We start from the raw sequence: 17632 nt of genomic DNA on the forward strand, positions 1-17632 counted from the left end.
AGTAATGTGATTGCAAGCAATGTGATTGCAGATAATATAATATTACAGTATTTGGTATACAAGCAAAAATATAATTAAAATATAGGAAATATAACATTGCAGCGTTTGGTTTACAAGTACTTTGCTGGGAATGTAATGTAATTTTAAATTACCCCATAGTTATTAAAATACAAGTTTTAATATATTTATATTTTTTATTATAAATTTTTATATAATATCATCTCTTAAATATATTTTTATGTCATATATTTTATTTTCATTTATTATTATAATCTTATATATTTTTTTTAAATATTTATATTTTTATTATTAATTTTATATAATCATTCTTAAATATATTTTTAATGTCATATATTTTATTTATTTTATTATTATAATCTTATATATTTTATTTCATTTATTATTATAATCTTATATATTTTATTTTCATTTCTTTAATATATTTTTTATATTATATGTTTTATTTTAATTTGTTTTACCTATATTATATAAATTTTAATTTTTGATTATTATATTATATATTTTATTTTAATTATAACATTATAAAATATTTTAAACTAAGTAAAAAGTTTGATGGTAAAAATTATCTTTAAGAACATTACAGAGTGCAATGTAATGTGATTGCATTGGTTTTGGACTACAATCATATTACATCCCTTTGCTGTAATGTGATTGCATTGCAATCTTATATTGTAGTGGTCTGTTGCAAAACAAACACTACAATATAATTTAATTAGACATATTACAGGGAATGTGCTCTCACTTCCCTCATACCAAACGCTACCTATGTGTTATTTCTACCTATGAGTTTAAAATTAATATATGACTACTTAATCTTTGATTTTGTTCAATGTCTTATCCTAACAACATCTGTCATTATAAAAGGAATAAAAAATACAAGTTGTTCCTTTCTTTATAGGAATCAATAGAAAAGCATCCTGATTATAGATTTAGTTTTGATTATTTTCTCTGTTATAATTTTTGTTTGCTATCTTTTTAATATTTATGTAGATTTAGCCTTTTTTTTTATACTTGGAATTCAATGTCTATGTTAATCAATACCTTTTTATTGTTGATTTATTCTTTTTTTATAGCTTTTTTTTGTAACATTATTGTGGGCATACCTATGTTAATCAATACTTGGTGATTGTTAATTTATAGTCAAGGATTTATGTGTTTGAGTATGAACATTGATTGGGTACCTGTTGCATGAAAATCATCGCACATGAGTATTCTTGGTAAGTTAAGCAACTGATTTATTTTTTATCATTTATTTATATTTTATATATTTTTTAATTAATATGTCTTGTTCTTGATTTTTGGTTTATTTTGTTTTTTTTCCTTTTTTTTTTATAGTCAAGTTGGGGGAAACTTTGGTTAAAGTTTGGTAAACCAATTGCATATTCAAGTAAGCTCAACTTTCGAATTAGATCTTGTTTATAGTTTATCATGTTGCCTTACTAAATCTTTGCATTTTTCAAGCATGTTTGTCACATCTTCATATATATCTTCTGTTAAACCCCATGCTTTTGTGTTAAATGTTTATGTAATTTAGTCTTTGTTTATTATTTGAGTTTACATATCAAACATGTTTGTTGTATCTCCGTATATATCTTCTGTTAAGCCACATGCTTTTCAATAACAACCATTGCCTTCAAATGGACAACTAAATTATACTTTCCCTTCTTTTTCTTATAACATACTTATGACCATTGCTTTTGTCCTCTCATTTTCTCAAGAGATCCTTGAAAGGGCTATTTTGATTTTTGTTCTCAATGTCGTACAGCTTATATTCATTTTTGTTTTGTACTTTCAGATTTCTTTCTTTGTTGTGATAACACAACTTCCAGTTTTTTGTTTCGATGGCTTTCAAGTATGGCATTTTTATCTTATTCTTTTCTCCTTGTTTTATTTTTTTATCTTTCTCTTTATTTTTTGCTATGTATGTGAATTAGTTATAATGAAGACAAGTTTAAGTTTTGGGTGTACCAGCATACAAACATGAAATTGAGCTAAGCTTTTGCTTATATGATGTCTTTAATGCATTAATCTTTAACATTGATTTCATCAAGGCTTGAATTACCATTAATGTATGTCTATTGTTCCTTCCTGTAGCTTCTGCAGTTATTTATGGCTTGGTGTTAAGGTAGGCAGTAGGCACACCTATAAAGTTGCCTGACATATTTCATCTTTTTTATTCGTTTATTTTCATTTTTGGCTTTCCTTCCTTTATTTGCTTTGTTTTTTTTTCTTTGTTTTGCTAGCCCCTTTAATTATTTTTTATGCAATTTGTTATAATTTTCATGATGCTTTTCTCTTAAGTAGCTATAAGTTTGTTGCAAACAAAATACATACAACAATACAAAATTATTTAAAAATAAATATTTACCAACATAACAGAAAAGATTAATTATGACTCATTCTAATAGATTTGACGAACCTGACCTACCAGAAGTAAATCATTTAGCAAATAAATAATTATTTTGATACTACATTGTCATTAGCATTCTACATAAATATATTAATATTTCTTACTGTCAGCCCATGTTTTCTACTATTTGTTAAGATCACTAACGGTTTCTACCATCAGATGGTCCATTTTCTGCTAGAAAAATCGTTTTCGCTGTTAAGGGTAGAATTGGCTGACGAACAAAGGCACACAAAATATCAATCTAATGCTTGCAAGAAGATCTTTTATTTTTAAATCAAAAGATCTACGACCACCATAGCTCATCTGGATTCATTATGGTTCGCAAATCGTAGGTCAACCTTTTCTTCCTTTAGCAACAAAAACGATTTCTTCCAACCAAAATTTGGACTATTCCACAATCGTTGTTACAGAGATACAGTTGGAGGAGAACGCATTATTAAATAAAATAAGTTTTATAACTGTTAATATACTGATCGTGATAATTATTGGTATAAAATTTGTTTCAAGCATGGTAAATTCTCACTGAAGGATAATTTTTAGTCATTTGTTTCAGTGTATTTTCATTTTTGTTTGACTTTTCATGTATAGTTTTCATCTTTCTAATGATCCCTGTGAAGCTATGGAACGCAATGCTAGAGGCTTACTAGCCTCAATAGTGTTGCGTTTTGTGGAATATTGTAAGAGTGCAAAGGCAGGTTATTATGCATCGAGGTGCAAGAAATTTGGAAACTTATGCTATGCTATTGGTGCTTTGCAAGCCTTTATTAGGCACCATAATCTGGACCTTAGAATCATGGTTTAAATTTTTAGGGATCCAAAGAGCAACAATTCTACTTGTGAAAATTTAGTATTTTCTGATCTGTTAGGTCATGCCATACCCCATACCATGCTCATTTCAGATGATAGCATTATGAGTTTTGTCTTCATAAATAATTTCATATCCAAGTGAATGAGGGTGAGTGGCAAACTTTTTCTCAAGCGACAGCCTTTTGTATTTTGAATGCAAAGTACTTTTGCGGTGGCATGAAAATTACACCAAATGCTAATCCTCGTAATGGAAGCTTTGAGATGGAATAATATTTCTGTTATTCTCACTATGTCATTTCTTGCTTTTGTTAATTCCAAGGTACATGCTAGTTCTATAAAAGCATGGCTGTTTCTAATTTTGCAATTGGCTTGTGTTGTTCATGTTTTAGTAGGGAGAAAAAAAAGGGAGTGAAGGAGACTGGTTCTAGTCTCTCCTTTTTACTAAGGATGAGAATTTGGGGGAATGGTACTCTGAGAAATATTTTGTTGCAATGGTTCAATTGCTTTGTGATTGTACTATATCAGAAATTTAATATCTTATGATTATATCAAAAATTATGGTTTTTGTAGGTTATTGTCAATGGTGAAATGACTCTTTTTCAACTTATGGTTGTTTATTATTTTTATTCAATTTTAAAGTTTTAATTCATTTTGAATGTATGCTTTGATATGTTATCCAATTAATCAAGCCCAACATCCAAAAGCTAAAACAGAAACATAAGTGGAAGTTAGAATTCTTCTGTTTAGAAAACTGTCTTTCTTAATAAACTTTTTTTTATAGGTGATAACAAAATTTCCACTGATTTTGCAATAACCATTCATCCTTTTTATTCTTGCTTTTTAAATTATAAATGAAAAACAATTTGTTTAATTATTTTAATACATTACTGTGTATTATAACATAGTCTATTATTTTAAATTTGTATCATAACAAATAAATTATTTAAATTTGCATCATAACAAATAAATTATTTTTTTCTTTAAACAATAGGTAACAATTATAATACTAAAAATTAATAACAATAATAAAAAATTCTTGATATCTACTAATTAAAATTTTTATTCTAAATTTTTAACATCAACTATTCATAAAATTTACAAACCTGTTGTGTAACGCAGATACATTTCTAGTATTCTTAAATAGAACCTTTGAGATTAGAATAGCTTGAAACTTAACTTTTTTTTTTAATTTCTTGTAATTAAGAACAAATTCATAAAGTTAATTAAATTAATTTATGAAACCATGATTATTAATTAACTTGTAATGTCTTTTAATATATATGGTTTATATATTGTGTTAATTTATAAGAAATATAATTGTTATTATATTTATACCAAAATACTTTTAGTATATATATATATATATATTAAATATAAATATATTTACTTTCTATTTTGTGTTAACATTATAAAATTGTAATTTATAAAATTATTAATTATAATATATATATATCTTTTGCTTATATAAACTTACAATATATAAACCTACAGAGAAGTTGTAAAATTAGAATAGTTTTTGAACCTTAGTTTTTTTTTTAATTTCATATAATTAAGGACAAACTCATATAATTAATTAAATTAATTCATGAAAATATGATTATTAATTAACTTATAATGTCTTTTAATATATATACCTTATATATGTTGGGTTCATTTATAAGGAATATAATTACTATTATATACATACTAAAATATTTTTAGTGTATATATATACTTTAAATATAAACATATTTACTTTCTATTTTGTATTAACATTACAAAAATTATAATTTATAAAATTATTAATTATAATATATATATATATACCTTTGTTTACATAAACTTATAATATATAAATCTAAAGAGAAATTGTGAGATTAGAATAGTTTTAAAACCTAGTTATTTTTTTAATTTCATGTAATTAAGGACAAACCTATATAGTTAATTAAATTAATTAATGAAACTATGGTCAATAATTAACATGTAATGTTTTTTAATATATATACTTTGTATATATTGGGTTCATTTATAAGGATTATAATTACTATTTTATATATACTAAAATACTTTTAGTATATATATACTTTAAATATAAATATATTTACTTTTTATTTTTTATTAACATTATAAAAATTATAATTTATAAAATTATTAATTATAATATATATACACACTTTATATTATATATTATGTTCATTTATAAAGAATATAATTATTATTATTATTTAAGTTAATAATTACTAAATAACAAAATAATTTTGTTTTTGTTTATAATTTAATAATGATAATATATTAATGGGTAAAAACTCTAGCCGCTCTTTCTTCCTTCTTTTCTTCCTTTAGCTGGCAGCCGCTCTGTCCTTTTTAAAATCCTCACTGCTCAAGTGCTCAGTTCTCAACCCTAGCCGCTAACCAGTCCGATCCTCTATTCGTGGTCCTCCATTCAGGTAAATCTCATCTCTTTTTTATTTTCATTTTTGGGTAGCTATTGTGCCCAAAATTTGGTGGCTTTTTAGCCTGAGCTTTGGGCAGATATTTTTATTTTATTTATTTTATATAAAAAATTATTTATTATCTTAAATGTTACATATTTTTTTTATTTGTGTAGGATCATGTATAACAATTGAAGATTTAATTGCAATGCTTATTGACACTAACAAGGAAGAAGTTGATTGAATTTTTCGTGAGTTGTTGCCTTATTATTGTAAACTTGTAATGATGTTTAAGAAGTTGTTTGAATATTTGTTTTTGGTTATTTAAGTTTATGTTGTTGTTTGAATATTTGGTTTTAGTTATTTAATTTTATGTGACTATTTGAGTATATTTTTTTAGTTATTTAAGTTTATGTTTGAGATATTGGTTTTTGATTATTTAAATTTAAATTTTATAATTTGTGTGTTTTTATTAATTTAATTATTAATGAATTATATAGAATATGTAAGAAAAATATTATTATATATGGATACAAGTACGGATTTGAGTTTGAATAATTGGGTATCCATAAAAACCATTTTAATAACTTTTTTACATAATTGGATTTTTAAACGGGTTAGGATAATTATATGGTAGTGGGGATGATTTAAGATTAAGGTTAGGATAATAGTTTTTAAAAATATTTGGATAGTGAATAGGATTTAAATATTTTATTTTTTATAGGATTAGGATTTGGGTACCTCAAAATTGGATGGAACCATACTTGTTGATAACCTTACTTGTGAAAGAAAGAAATTGAAAAGCTAAAACAAAGTAACTGCCATGGGTGTGGACTGCGTGGTGCAAGTTATGGCTAGTTTAGAGCTTGATGTGAAGGATTGGAGTGGAGGCTCAGAGTAGCGGTAAGAAAACGAAGTTACTGCCATCGTTTTAATCGAGTTTTATAATAAATTTAATTATTTCGATTTTAATTAAATAATACCCATCCCTAATCCAATTAAACTTGATCCAAATAGTTATTTGTTATATAGTATTCATCAGGGGTGGAGCTAACGTATTTTTAAAGGGTTGTTAAACAAAAAAAATACTTTATATATAATTAAATTCTCAATCATTTAAAAAATTAAATAAAATTTACAAAACATTAAACATATAAAAAAATACATATTAATAGTAATGATAATTTCATATATATATATATATATATAACTGAGTGAAATTATAAAAGAAATTTCTCTCACTTTTTGCATGTAATAAGAATATATGCTTATATGCTTAACCAATAAGAAAGCCAGCATAAAATTTGATAAATTAAAAGGGGACAAACAAATAAGAATAAACAAGAAAAAACGATAACAGTTGAATCATCAATGGGCAAGTTCAAAATTTTGAGAAAGAAAGCCAGCCCGACCCGGAGGTTTATATGCTTAACCAATCCTGTTACGTAACTTGTTAATATACGTGCAGGTGGAGAGTTGGTGACTGATTTTTTTTCCCTTGATCAAATGGATTCATTAATTTAAGTATAAATCAGAAAATTGATACGAAGTCAAGTTTATATTAAAACTAGATAGATCAAAAAAATATTTAACAATATCTTAAGAAGGGATTGTTTATAGTAAAGATAGTTCACGGATTCACGCTTGTCAGGTTTAATTGACAAAACTTAAAGTATTTGTTTATATTAAACATATCTTATGGTGAGTTTTTGGACTTTTTATGCTGATTGGAAGTTGATTCAACTATATTTTTACCAACGTTTTAACAATATTTTTGCCCAACATGTTTTTTCTTGGACAAGATTGTTGCCCAACATTTGAAACAGAAGGCTCCATTAATCCTTCCATGCAAGAAATTGTAATGTTAGGTAAACTCACCTCAACCCAGCTCAAAACCAAACCAAATCCACTCACCCTCTTAATATCTGAGAAAGACCTTCCTCCTGGCCAAGTCTATTATAGTAACAAAAGAAAGTTCACGTGTCGTGCACGCTCTTTTTTAGCAAGTCAAATGTTGCTGCCGGCCGCGGTCTCCAATCTTAGACTGATCTTGGTCAAAGTATTTGTTCGGATACACAGTTGTAACAAGAAAAAGGGTAGTTATGGTTAGGTCTGAAACCCGCCAACAAAGTTGGTTCATCAGATGATGATACCATTCCCTCCGAATTAAACATTCCAAGTTTCTTGCTGGTTCCAGCTTTCTCAGGCTCTCATATTTGTCGACATGTTCTTCTAACAGGGAAATTCACGTAGGTTTAAAACCCCAGCTTCATCAATTTTCCGAACATAACTTTTATACGTCCTGGAAGACACTGGAGTAAACATGAAGTTCAATGTGGCTGTGACTTTACTACTTGTGAGCCTTGTGGGAATCGCCATTCAGGGTTGTCATGGCAAGGTTGTGCAGTTTATTTTCGGGGATTCCTTGTCTGATGTAGGCAACAACAAGTATCTTCCTAGGAGCTTGGCTCAGGCCAGCCTGCCATTTTACGGTATTGATTTTGGAAATGGTCTGCCTAATGGAAGGTTCACCAATGGCCGAACGGTTGCTGACATAATAGGTTAATGATTAACTACTAGTTGTTACATTCAAAAGTTTAAGCTCATCTAGTGGTAATGCATGGCAGTGCTTTGTCTTTAAGATTACAATTCACAGTCTTTGAGAACTGACCATTTTCATGTTACTTTTGTTGATCTACCTTTAATTGTTTTTGTTGCTAACCAAGCATTTTCACTCAGGTGATAATACTGGTCTGCCAAGGCCACCAGCTTTCTTAGATCCATCTTTGAATGAAGATGTGATATTGGAGAATGGAGTAAATTATGCCTCTGGAGGAGGTGGGATTTTGAATCAGACAGGAGGTTACTTCGTAAGTTCCTAACCTTAAGTTTCTTGCATTTTGTTCCTCGGAAGTAAAATGGATGTCTTACCAGTTCTTAAACGATATTTATGACCCGTTGCAGATTCAGAGGTTCCCTCTTTGGAAACAAATTGAGCTATTTCAGGGGACAACTGAATTGATTACGAACAAACTTGGCAAACAAGCAGCGGAGTTCTTTCAAGACGCTCGCTTTGTGGTTGCTTTAGGGAGCAATGACTTCATTAACAATTACTTAATGCCAGTGTATAGTGACTCGTGGAAGTACAATGATGAAACTTTTATTGAATACTTAATGGAAACACTTGAACAACAACTCCGGGTAAGCAGATTATGATCCTCCTAGTCTACAAATAGACTATTCATGCCAATTAACTAGGTTTATGTGTTTCTTTTCTTTCTTTAAGGTATTACATAACTTAGGAGCGCGGCAATTAATGGTATTCGGACTAGGACCGATGGGCTGCATACCACTGCAAAGGATCCTAAGTACATCTGGACAGTGCCAGGAAAGAGCAAACAAGCTGGCTCTTAGCTTCAATAAAGCTGCAAGCAATTTATTAGTCAATATGGCAAGTAAACTTTCCAACGCTAGCTTCAAATTTGGAGATGCTTACGACGTTGTAAATGATGTGATTCGCAATCCATACAAATATGGTGAGTCCATGTTCCAAAAATAGCAATTTTGCCTGCATGCCAAAGAAAAAGTTAAGAGGAATGAAGAGTGGAAGACTTGGTAAATAGGCATATTCATTTTTATGATCTTGTAGGATAGGAAAAAATTAAAAAAAGAAGATATAACGAAGTCTTACTATAGTTCATCAGGGCAAAGTAAACGAAACAGTAACCACCCTAATATTCATCTTTTTCCAGGACTTTATCTGCATTTCCGTGATTGCTTCCCACTTTGATATTTGCAGGATTTAATAACTCTGACTCACCATGTTGTTCATTGGGAAATATTCGGCCTGCTCTCACATGCTTACCAGCATCAACATTGTGTGAAGATAGAAGCAAGTATGTCTTTTGGGATGAGTACCACCCATCAGATAGTGCCAATGAGCTCATTGCTAACGAGCTTATCAAGAAATTTGGATTTTTAGATGTTAATTCACATGCTCCTGCTCCTGCCCCAGAATCTGCCATTGCTCCATCTCCAGATGAATAACATGTATTATGACCTCAGTTGAAATGATTGTAAAAGAAGCAGTTTGCTTTAACGTCTTTGATGAGTCTCTGTGATGTAATAAGTATTTTAATTGTTTCACATTTTCATCTATTTATTATAAATAATAATTTTTAAAGTGTAACTGTTGTTGAGCAATTCCCAAGAGACTTTCAATTGTCATCTTTCTTCGAACTCTTTCTTCCTCATCAGAAATTCAGGCCTCTGTTCGATACATTGGAATTCTGACTTTCATATTCCAGGATCAAATCAGACCTTTAGCAATTATACAAGTTCATTCTGTTTGAGATACACAAGGGCACAGATTAATCTTTCTTGGTGGTGACAATTCAAATTAAGCTTCTCTGGCAGCCCATAAGTCTATAACTTGCAGTGGGAAATTGATACCTTTTCAATTCTAAAATGAAAAAGCAAGGAAAAATTTTGAGAGTAATGGAATAAAATTTCTGACTATATATTTTTAACAAACAGGGTATTACACATATTGTTAGCCTTATAGGACTTGAAGATAAACAAAATGTTGCAGAGAGGAGAGAAGAAAAAATGGGTAGTGGCCACCTAGCAGTCTGGTCGGCTGTGCATGTACATTGCCATACAACTGTTTACAACGTTGTCTATACGAAACGACTATTAGAAAAATTGGGAAATAAATGAAAATAATATAAAGCAAGTAAATATAGTAAGAAGTCTCAAACGTGATATCACTGTCTTGAAAGATAATTTCCAATCCTTCGAAATACAAAATTCAATGCAAAAGTTGTGTAGCGGTTATCCTCTAAAATTTAACAGAATCTTCTTAATTAGTTTGAACAAATTATCAGGGATACTAAAAATAATAGAAAAATTACTAATAAGAAAGATTCTAGCAAAATAAGGAAGTGAGGGAAGTAGTGAAGAGAAGATATGAGACTTGAGGTATATTGAGAATGAATGTGGAGGTTGTATTTATAGAGAGGAACAATTAAGAGAATCAAGAGAAAATCAAGATAAAATATTCTGTAATGTTATAAATATCCAAAAGGTATTAAAAACTAAATCAAGATAAAATATTCTGTCTAATGTTACAAAATATTTATAACAACACAATGTGAATTGAAGACTAATTTTTTTTGCACAATAAAAAGACTAAGTCAAGGTAAGGCTACTTTCCTTTCTTGCTTACAACAAGCCTATTATTGGATTTCTTTATATAAGGCACTCACCTCTCTTGTAACTTAACAATGTGGGATGTTAAAATTTTATGAAATACATTATTTTTCCAACAATCCTCCATATATTTCATAAATTTTCATAGGAAGCTTTTCGTCGGGTCAAATTTCATTTGAGTGTAATGCATTGTGATTAGTGCTTTTTAGGCTATGAACCAGGCTTAAAAAGAATGAAACATAAATCATAGAATTTTGATGAAGTTAGTAACTTCTATGAACCAAAAATTCTTTATATGAGATATAGTTTTCATCAATCACATTACACCTCGATAATTTCTGGTATTCAACATAGTTTTGCTTGAATAGGCCATGCACGTACTTGGTTATTAATAAGTGCGCCAGAGAATTTGCCACAATTCTCATTTAAGTGGCCCTACTCCACACTTATATAGGTGATTCCATCAAGTATATACTGCAGTTTAATACACTATCCATAGGGGATGTGGAATTCATTAAGACTTTAACTCAATGTTTCTTGCATTGCAGTTTTGCACATTCACACACCATAAGAGGGACAATAATTTTAATAGTGCATCAATTTATCAATAAATTACTTGTTATTACCCATATGAACCTAATTCATGCGATCTCCAATCACATAGGCTGGGTTACTATTATTTGTTGATTTTCTCAATTGGCTTAAGTCTCATTCCTCTCAATGTATCATTAATTAACTTTCATCCCAAGGGCTGAGTTAGAGAATTGGCCAAATTCTAACTCTGACTTCACATAATTAATGGGCATAATTCCATCTCTGAGTAGTTACTTTACGACATCATGTCTCAACGAATGTGTCCATTCTTACCATTGAAAAATTCATTCTTTGCAAATTGGCTATTGTTGTTTGGCAATCACGATGCATGGACACGGAAAGTGTTAGTTTCATTCTTAACGAAATATCTGTTAAAAGGTTTCTTAACCACTCAGCCTCATTGACAACCAACTCTAACGCTACAAAATCTGACTCTATTGTAGATTTAGCAATTATTATTTGTTTAGCTGATTTTCAAGTTATAGCACCCCACTAAGGGTGAATATATAACCACTTGTGGATTTTTTTCTCATTTGAATCTGAGGTCTAGTTAGCATCACTGTATCTTTCTAATACAGTGAAAAATCCATTATATAAAATACCATAATTTATGATACCTTTTAAATATTTCATTACTTTGCTCAAGGTAGTCCAACGATCTTGATTAGGACTGTGTATATCTGCTGAGTCTACTCACAACATAAGTATATTATGTCAAGTATAATTCATCAAATGTATCAGACTCTCAATAATCTATGCATATTCAAACTGAGCCACACTATCACTTTTATTTTTCTTTAATTGGATATTAACATTATAAAGAGTACTCATAGGTGTAACATTAAATGTCGACCAAACCTTGAAGTAACCTCTTACCATAATGCTTTTGCATTAGCATTAGGCTACTATCATATCTTATGATTTTAAGACCCAAAATAGCATTAAGCCAAATCTGTTTTGGGTGCTAAATATATTCTCTCAAAACATTCCATGAAAATGTAACAATTCTTATAAATTAAATTCAAATCTGATGCAGATACACTACATAAAATGCTTATAATGCCATTTTTTAAAAACTGTTCTCAAGTTGCAAATCAACCTAAACGGCTCGATGACATTTACGCATTTGGAGGAGGTCAAACATCATGCTTTGAATTGCTTGCATTTATAGACTTTAAAGTACAAAACTCTGTGTAAAAATACTATAGTGGTTATCTTTCAAGATTCAATAGACTTTTCTTGATTAGTTTGCACAAACTATCAAGGATACCAGGAACAACTGAAAAATTACTAATAAGAAAAAACCCATCAAAATAAGAAAGTGAGGAAAGTTAAGAAAAGAAAATGTGAGACTTAAGGTATATTGAGAATGAACATGGAGATTGTATTTATAGAGAGAAACTGTTGAAAGAATCAAGAGAAAATCAAGATAAAATATTCTATAAAGTTATAAATATCCTCAAAGATTCAAAGATTAAATCAAGATAAAATATTTTGTCTAACATTACAAAATATTTATAACGGCAAAATGTGAATCAAAAATTAATTCTTTCTTCACGGTAAAAAGACTAATACTTGGGCCTAGCCCACGTATATATATACTCACACGCAAGAAAGATATTTGCATTTTCTCAAGATTTGGCTCGATCTCATATTTGCACGAGTCCATTTTCTTTTCTTGTTTACAACAAGCTCATTTTGGATTTTCATATATAAGGCACTTACCTCTCTTATACCTTGGTAATGCGGGACGTTGAAATTTTATAGAGTAAATAACACAGTGGCATGAAAGAGAAAATAAAACCAATAGAAAATAAAGTTAAAGAAAATGAAATATTGAAACTAGTAAAGGCTTGATTTTTTAAAAGGTCATGTGTAGCTAATAGTCTTCTTATCTATATTCATAGTTTGAATATTAGCGCCAAACAACTAAACCTCTTTATGCTTGCCTTTAACTCCATCACACCTCTTTAAGGTCAAGCTTAAGGACTCCAAGTTTGGTTCTAAGAGTCTCAAACTTTTCCTTGCCAAGTCCCTTAGTCATAATATCAGCTAATTGATCATTAGAGCTATAATGCATGATAGAAATTTCTCCTTTTTTTACTGTTGAGGGGGAGTAATGAAGGCCATCTCATTTGAAATGATTTGGTTTGACTTAGTGATTCTAATTTGCTGTGATTTGCCTTAATTATAGGCTTAATCATATGACATTACCTTGATCTAGGCAATTCATTTTTATTGCATAGATTGCTTTTCCTTTTACGTTGACAATGAAACATGTATATGAACACATAGTGGCTTCTTAACAAAATTATCTAGAGAGTATTCAAACACTTCAACGCGTTTATAATTCTACTGTCAAAACTGTCACTTCTACAGCGTGTCAATTATACTGCTGGTAGTTTGATGGTATCTCCAACAAGCAGTCACGTGAAATCCATAGCAAATAATGATTTGCTACACTAGTTAAATCACCAGAGGGCAAAACCTGTGAAAAAAATGATGTTGTTTGAAGATTAGCGTCGTTAAAGCAGTGTTTACTCCTTGGATGTATTCAGCATCTAAGGATTCTCAGTGAGATTTATTTCATCAATTATTTTAACTAGGCATAATTGCAATTTTGACTAGAAAATGCTTGTTCTGCAGGCGAATTCGTTCTGAAATTCCATACCTGGCAGTGCCTAGATGACCTCTGTTAAAGAGTTACACTTATATACACAGGCATTCAAGTAATATGGTAAGAGGTTAGAAGGTCCAGACTCCGAGCAGCAGGCATCTTGGGCAAAAGTGCCAAAGGACACCGTGTTAGGTCGATGGCCTCATTACCGTTCCTTTCTTTAAAGTAGTGACACGAAGTGGAAGACCAAGTAGCACAAGTATTTTGCGAAATTTAACTTCTTGTCTTCTAATCTGAAGCAACAGTTTTGTGGTTGAGCAATCTTTTTCCTTCAATTGCGCTAGTCCAGTCTGTGTACTTATGATTCAACAAATACAGGTGTCCAAATAATTTCTTTATGCCTCCCGAGTATTCTTCCCACTTGCCGCTACCACTTTTCTTGATCTGCATGAAGTTTATATTTTGGGAGTTTCTGCCTTTGATCTGCTTAGTTTATGCCAACCTGAATCCAGATTACTAGTTTTTGGTTTCAGTCATAGATACGTTTGTATAATTTTATGAGATAATATTTATGACTATATTTAATATATATTGCCATTCATTTCAAGCACTACATTTGTTCTGACAAATGCGATGCAAATTAATATGATATTGACCATCTCCAGGGGCAGACAAAAAGGACCAAGCAGAATAAAAAAAAGAAATTAATGCCTAACACATCACACCCCACTTTCTCCACTAAAAATACAAAGCACATGTAAAAACTGCCTCGAGATATTTACGAGGGGCTTTGTGAGTGGTTCACCTAACAGGCTGCTTTAAAAAGTGCATATTGGTTCTAATGAACTTCTTAACATCTTGGTTGTCTAACACCAAACTGCAAAAAGATGCATTCACAGTATTTTACTCGAACATGCTCTTTTTAAACCCAATTAAGTGTAAAGCACATTCCAAGGACAAGCATTTTTCACGGCAAAGTTTGCAGAAACTGGGTGGGTTGTCCAGCACGATTGCTCTAATTGAATTGTTTATCATGTTACCTACCACGCAAGCAATGCGTACCTTTTCTCACTTTTGAGTAAATCCTGCAAGACAGAGGATGGACAGTTATCCTTAATTAGTTCCATCATCCAAAAAAGATACGGCTCTTCTATACTGCAAATTTCTTATTGAAATGTCGTCAGTTAGCTGTAAGAACATATTTTCTTATTGAAACATGAAAACAAAGGGATACTGACATTGAGAGAAAGTCGAGTTTTAGTCTGCAGTGGAGTTTCACCATACGACATTTTGGAGACAACCAGAAACACAGTACGTACATCAAAAATAGGAAATCTGGCACCAAGGATATGGACTGCTGAAGTCTAATCCAAGCTGTCAAGAACTTTCAGGGTATACTCCAAGCAGCACAAAGGAAAAGCCTTCCCCTGCTTCTGGGGAATTTAGCAGTTCCAAAATGGAAAGACTTCCATGATCTACCGAAGCCACTGTCCTAAATATCTTTTCTTGAAACGACAACAGCTTCCACTTCTTGAGCGGGAACACACGATGAAGGTGAAGCTGGCGGATGGACTCAGTCGATGGAGATGTGAAGACTTTACGGTGCACCAAGGTTTAACAACCATTATCTTGTGCAGTCAGACTAAGAGGTGACTTGTAGTTATAATAATCCATCTCATAATACTAGATAAGGAGATTATCAATTTGCTTAAAGTCTCTAACATCCATATTACTGAAATCTACAACAATTAGTTCTCCGTACTTGCTCTCTTCATTCTGTTACACCTCCTCAGAATGTCTCCCCTTAAGAATTAGCTTCCCAACGCACTTAGTTTATCAAATCCACCCCCCAGAAAAGAGACGGAAAAAACAAATTTAAGAAGCTAAACAAATAGAGAGATTATAGAACAAAATCATCCTTTACACTGTATTATAATATGAAGAACAAAGACCGACTATTTAGAGAAACTAACAATCCGCACATCTGCCAAATTGTGGCCTTGGAGTATGGCGGTTATTAGCTCCTGACCCAGGGTAATCGTTCAGCTCCACAACCATCCTGCCCTTAATGATCTGTGCCTCTGAACTTTTCTCTGCAGCTACCTGCGAAAAAGAAAGATGTGCCATTAAGTTGAATCACGAGTTTCATTTTAGCATAAGGAGATGTATTTCATCTGCTTTCTTGATAAAGTACCAGGTGAGTATTCTCTGGAACTTGATGAACTTGAGGCCCATGCATTGGGCTTCCGATTCCTGCAAGCAAAAATGGAGATGTTATGGCATGGAGAAGAATAAGAATAAGAAAGGTAATAGATAGAGGTTATGAATGTTTACTTGTAATCGGGACAGCATTCAAACAGACAATATGATATAAACCCAGTAGAACAACAATTATGCGAAAGAGAGTGCTTTCCATTGCTGACTTGCTATAGCAGCAATTCTTGTCGAAAACTTCAATTTATACTTATAAAGGTACTACATAACATATACATTTACATGATAGACTTTTCTAGACTTTTATGATGATCATGATGGAGAGTAATTACCATATTCCAAAGTCAAAAAGTTGACAAGGAAAAAAGAATTTGTGGGAGCTTAACGCGTTCCCAGTTTCAGCAGAGTTCTCACTCTTTTTCTTTATCTCTCTATCAATATGAGCCATAGATAAGAAAACTACATACCGTATACACTGAAGCAAAGTGGAGGGAGATATCATGGAAATTATATTCAAGCCACAAGGTGAGTAAAGGAGCACATGTGCCAGTGGAAAGTGACGAAAGAATGATGGTGTGGCAGCACCTGAGGTCTTCATTTATTTAAGCCTAAGGTATATGGTGGAAATTATCATTAGCATTTAAGGATATTCAATGAATTGAATTGGCACAGGCATGAAAGATTGATATCATGAAAAAGTAGGAAATTCCCTAAAAGCTAGAACAGTTCAATTTCTTTTGGCTTGATTGCAAGGGTACCTGCTGGATTAGAAAATGGAAGCAGAAAGTCTACTGCTACTGATTTTGGAAGGTCATACAGATGTCTGATTTGCAATTCATTTGGCCTTTATCATATACCTAAAACCCAAGGTAATTCTTCTGCTCTGCCATGTTGCAGAAACCTTTCCAATATCTAAAATCTATGAATGTTTGTGTAATATCACTTAATCACTAGCGCATTATAGATTTCTTGAATAATCTAGTGCTAGTATTATATTTCAAATCAGTATAGAAAATCTTCAGATGTAACAGGCACATATGGCAGGTAGCCACATGAATCTGTGGATTTAATATGTTTTTTATGATAATAAAATATTACTTATTTATTAACGTTTAACTTTATTTTTTAAATATGCAGGATAAAGTTTAAGTTCTCTAATAAAATTGATGATTAAAGGTAAGTCAACAAGCTTGCTCATTTAAAAGATGGGTTAATCAATTAAATAAAGAAAGAAGAAAAGGTTTAGTAAAACAAAATATTATTAACTGATTAACGTGGAACCTTAATCAATTAAGGAATAAGTGGGCGCTATATAAAAGTAAGGCAGAAAAGCCTTAATCAGTTAGC

At 30.9% G+C, this 17632-nt stretch overlaps 2 protein-coding genes across 2 annotated transcripts; one reads left to right on the plus strand and one right to left on the minus strand.

Moving 5' to 3' along the window:
• Positions 1–7851: 7851 nt before the first annotated feature.
• On the plus strand, positions 7852–9832 carry LOC110418359 (GDSL-like Lipase/Acylhydrolase superfamily protein). The gene is made up of 5 exons (XM_021431057.2): positions 7852–8210; positions 8389–8519; positions 8614–8850; positions 8936–9185; positions 9449–9832. The coding sequence occupies exons 1-5, from the start codon at positions 7973–7975 to the stop codon at positions 9694–9696; spliced, it is 1104 nt and encodes a 367-aa protein (XP_021286732.1). The 5' UTR covers positions 7852–7972; the 3' UTR covers positions 9697–9832.
• A 4819-nt stretch (positions 9833–14651) lies between these two features.
• LOC110418305 (uncharacterized) lies at positions 14652–16610 on the minus strand. The gene is made up of 4 exons (XM_021430996.1): positions 16406–16610; positions 16266–16324; positions 15310–16174; positions 14652–15156 (listed from the first exon to the last, which is right to left on the minus strand). Exons 1-3 carry the CDS (start codon positions 16485–16487, stop codon positions 16040–16042), a joined length of 276 nt encoding a protein of 91 aa, XP_021286671.1. The 5' UTR covers positions 16488–16610; the 3' UTR covers positions 14652–15156; positions 15310–16039.
• Positions 16611–17632: the final 1022 nt, after the last annotated feature.

Source organism: Theobroma umbraticum, unplaced genomic scaffold (genome assembly GCF_002168275.2).
Source record: "Theobroma umbraticum cultivar Fairchild unplaced genomic scaffold, ASM216827v3 scaffold_50.0, whole genome shotgun sequence".
NCBI lineage: Eukaryota > Viridiplantae > Streptophyta > Magnoliopsida > Malvales > Malvaceae > Theobroma > Theobroma umbraticum.

What these genes read in the sequence shown, in the direction of transcription:
- LOC110418359 (XM_021431057.2), top strand. Translation starts at nt 7,973, where the DNA reads ATGAAGTTCAATGTGGCTGTGACTTTACTACTTGTGAGCCTTGTGGGA. An exon ending in ATCAGACAGGAGGTTACTTC is followed by an intron (nt 8,520 to 8,613) that starts GTAAGTTCCTAA and finishes GACCCGTTGCAG; the next exon opens with ATTCAGAGGTTCCCTCTTTG. An exon ending in TCGCAATCCATACAAATATG is followed by an intron (nt 9,186 to 9,448) that starts GTGAGTCCATGT and finishes TGATATTTGCAG; the next exon opens with GATTTAATAACTCTGACTCA.
- LOC110418305 (XM_021430996.1), bottom strand. Translation starts at nt 16,487, where the DNA reads ATGGAAAGCACTCTCTTTCGCATAATTGTTGTTCTACTGGGTTTATAT. An exon ending in GAATGCTGTCCCGATTACAA is followed by an intron (nt 16,325 to 16,405) that starts GTAAACATTCAT and finishes TTTTGCTTGCAG; the next exon opens with GAATCGGAAGCCCAATGCAT. An exon ending in TTCCAGAGAATACTCACCTG is followed by an intron (nt 16,175 to 16,265) that starts GTACTTTATCAA and finishes TCTTTTTCGCAG; the next exon opens with GTAGCTGCAGAGAAAAGTTC.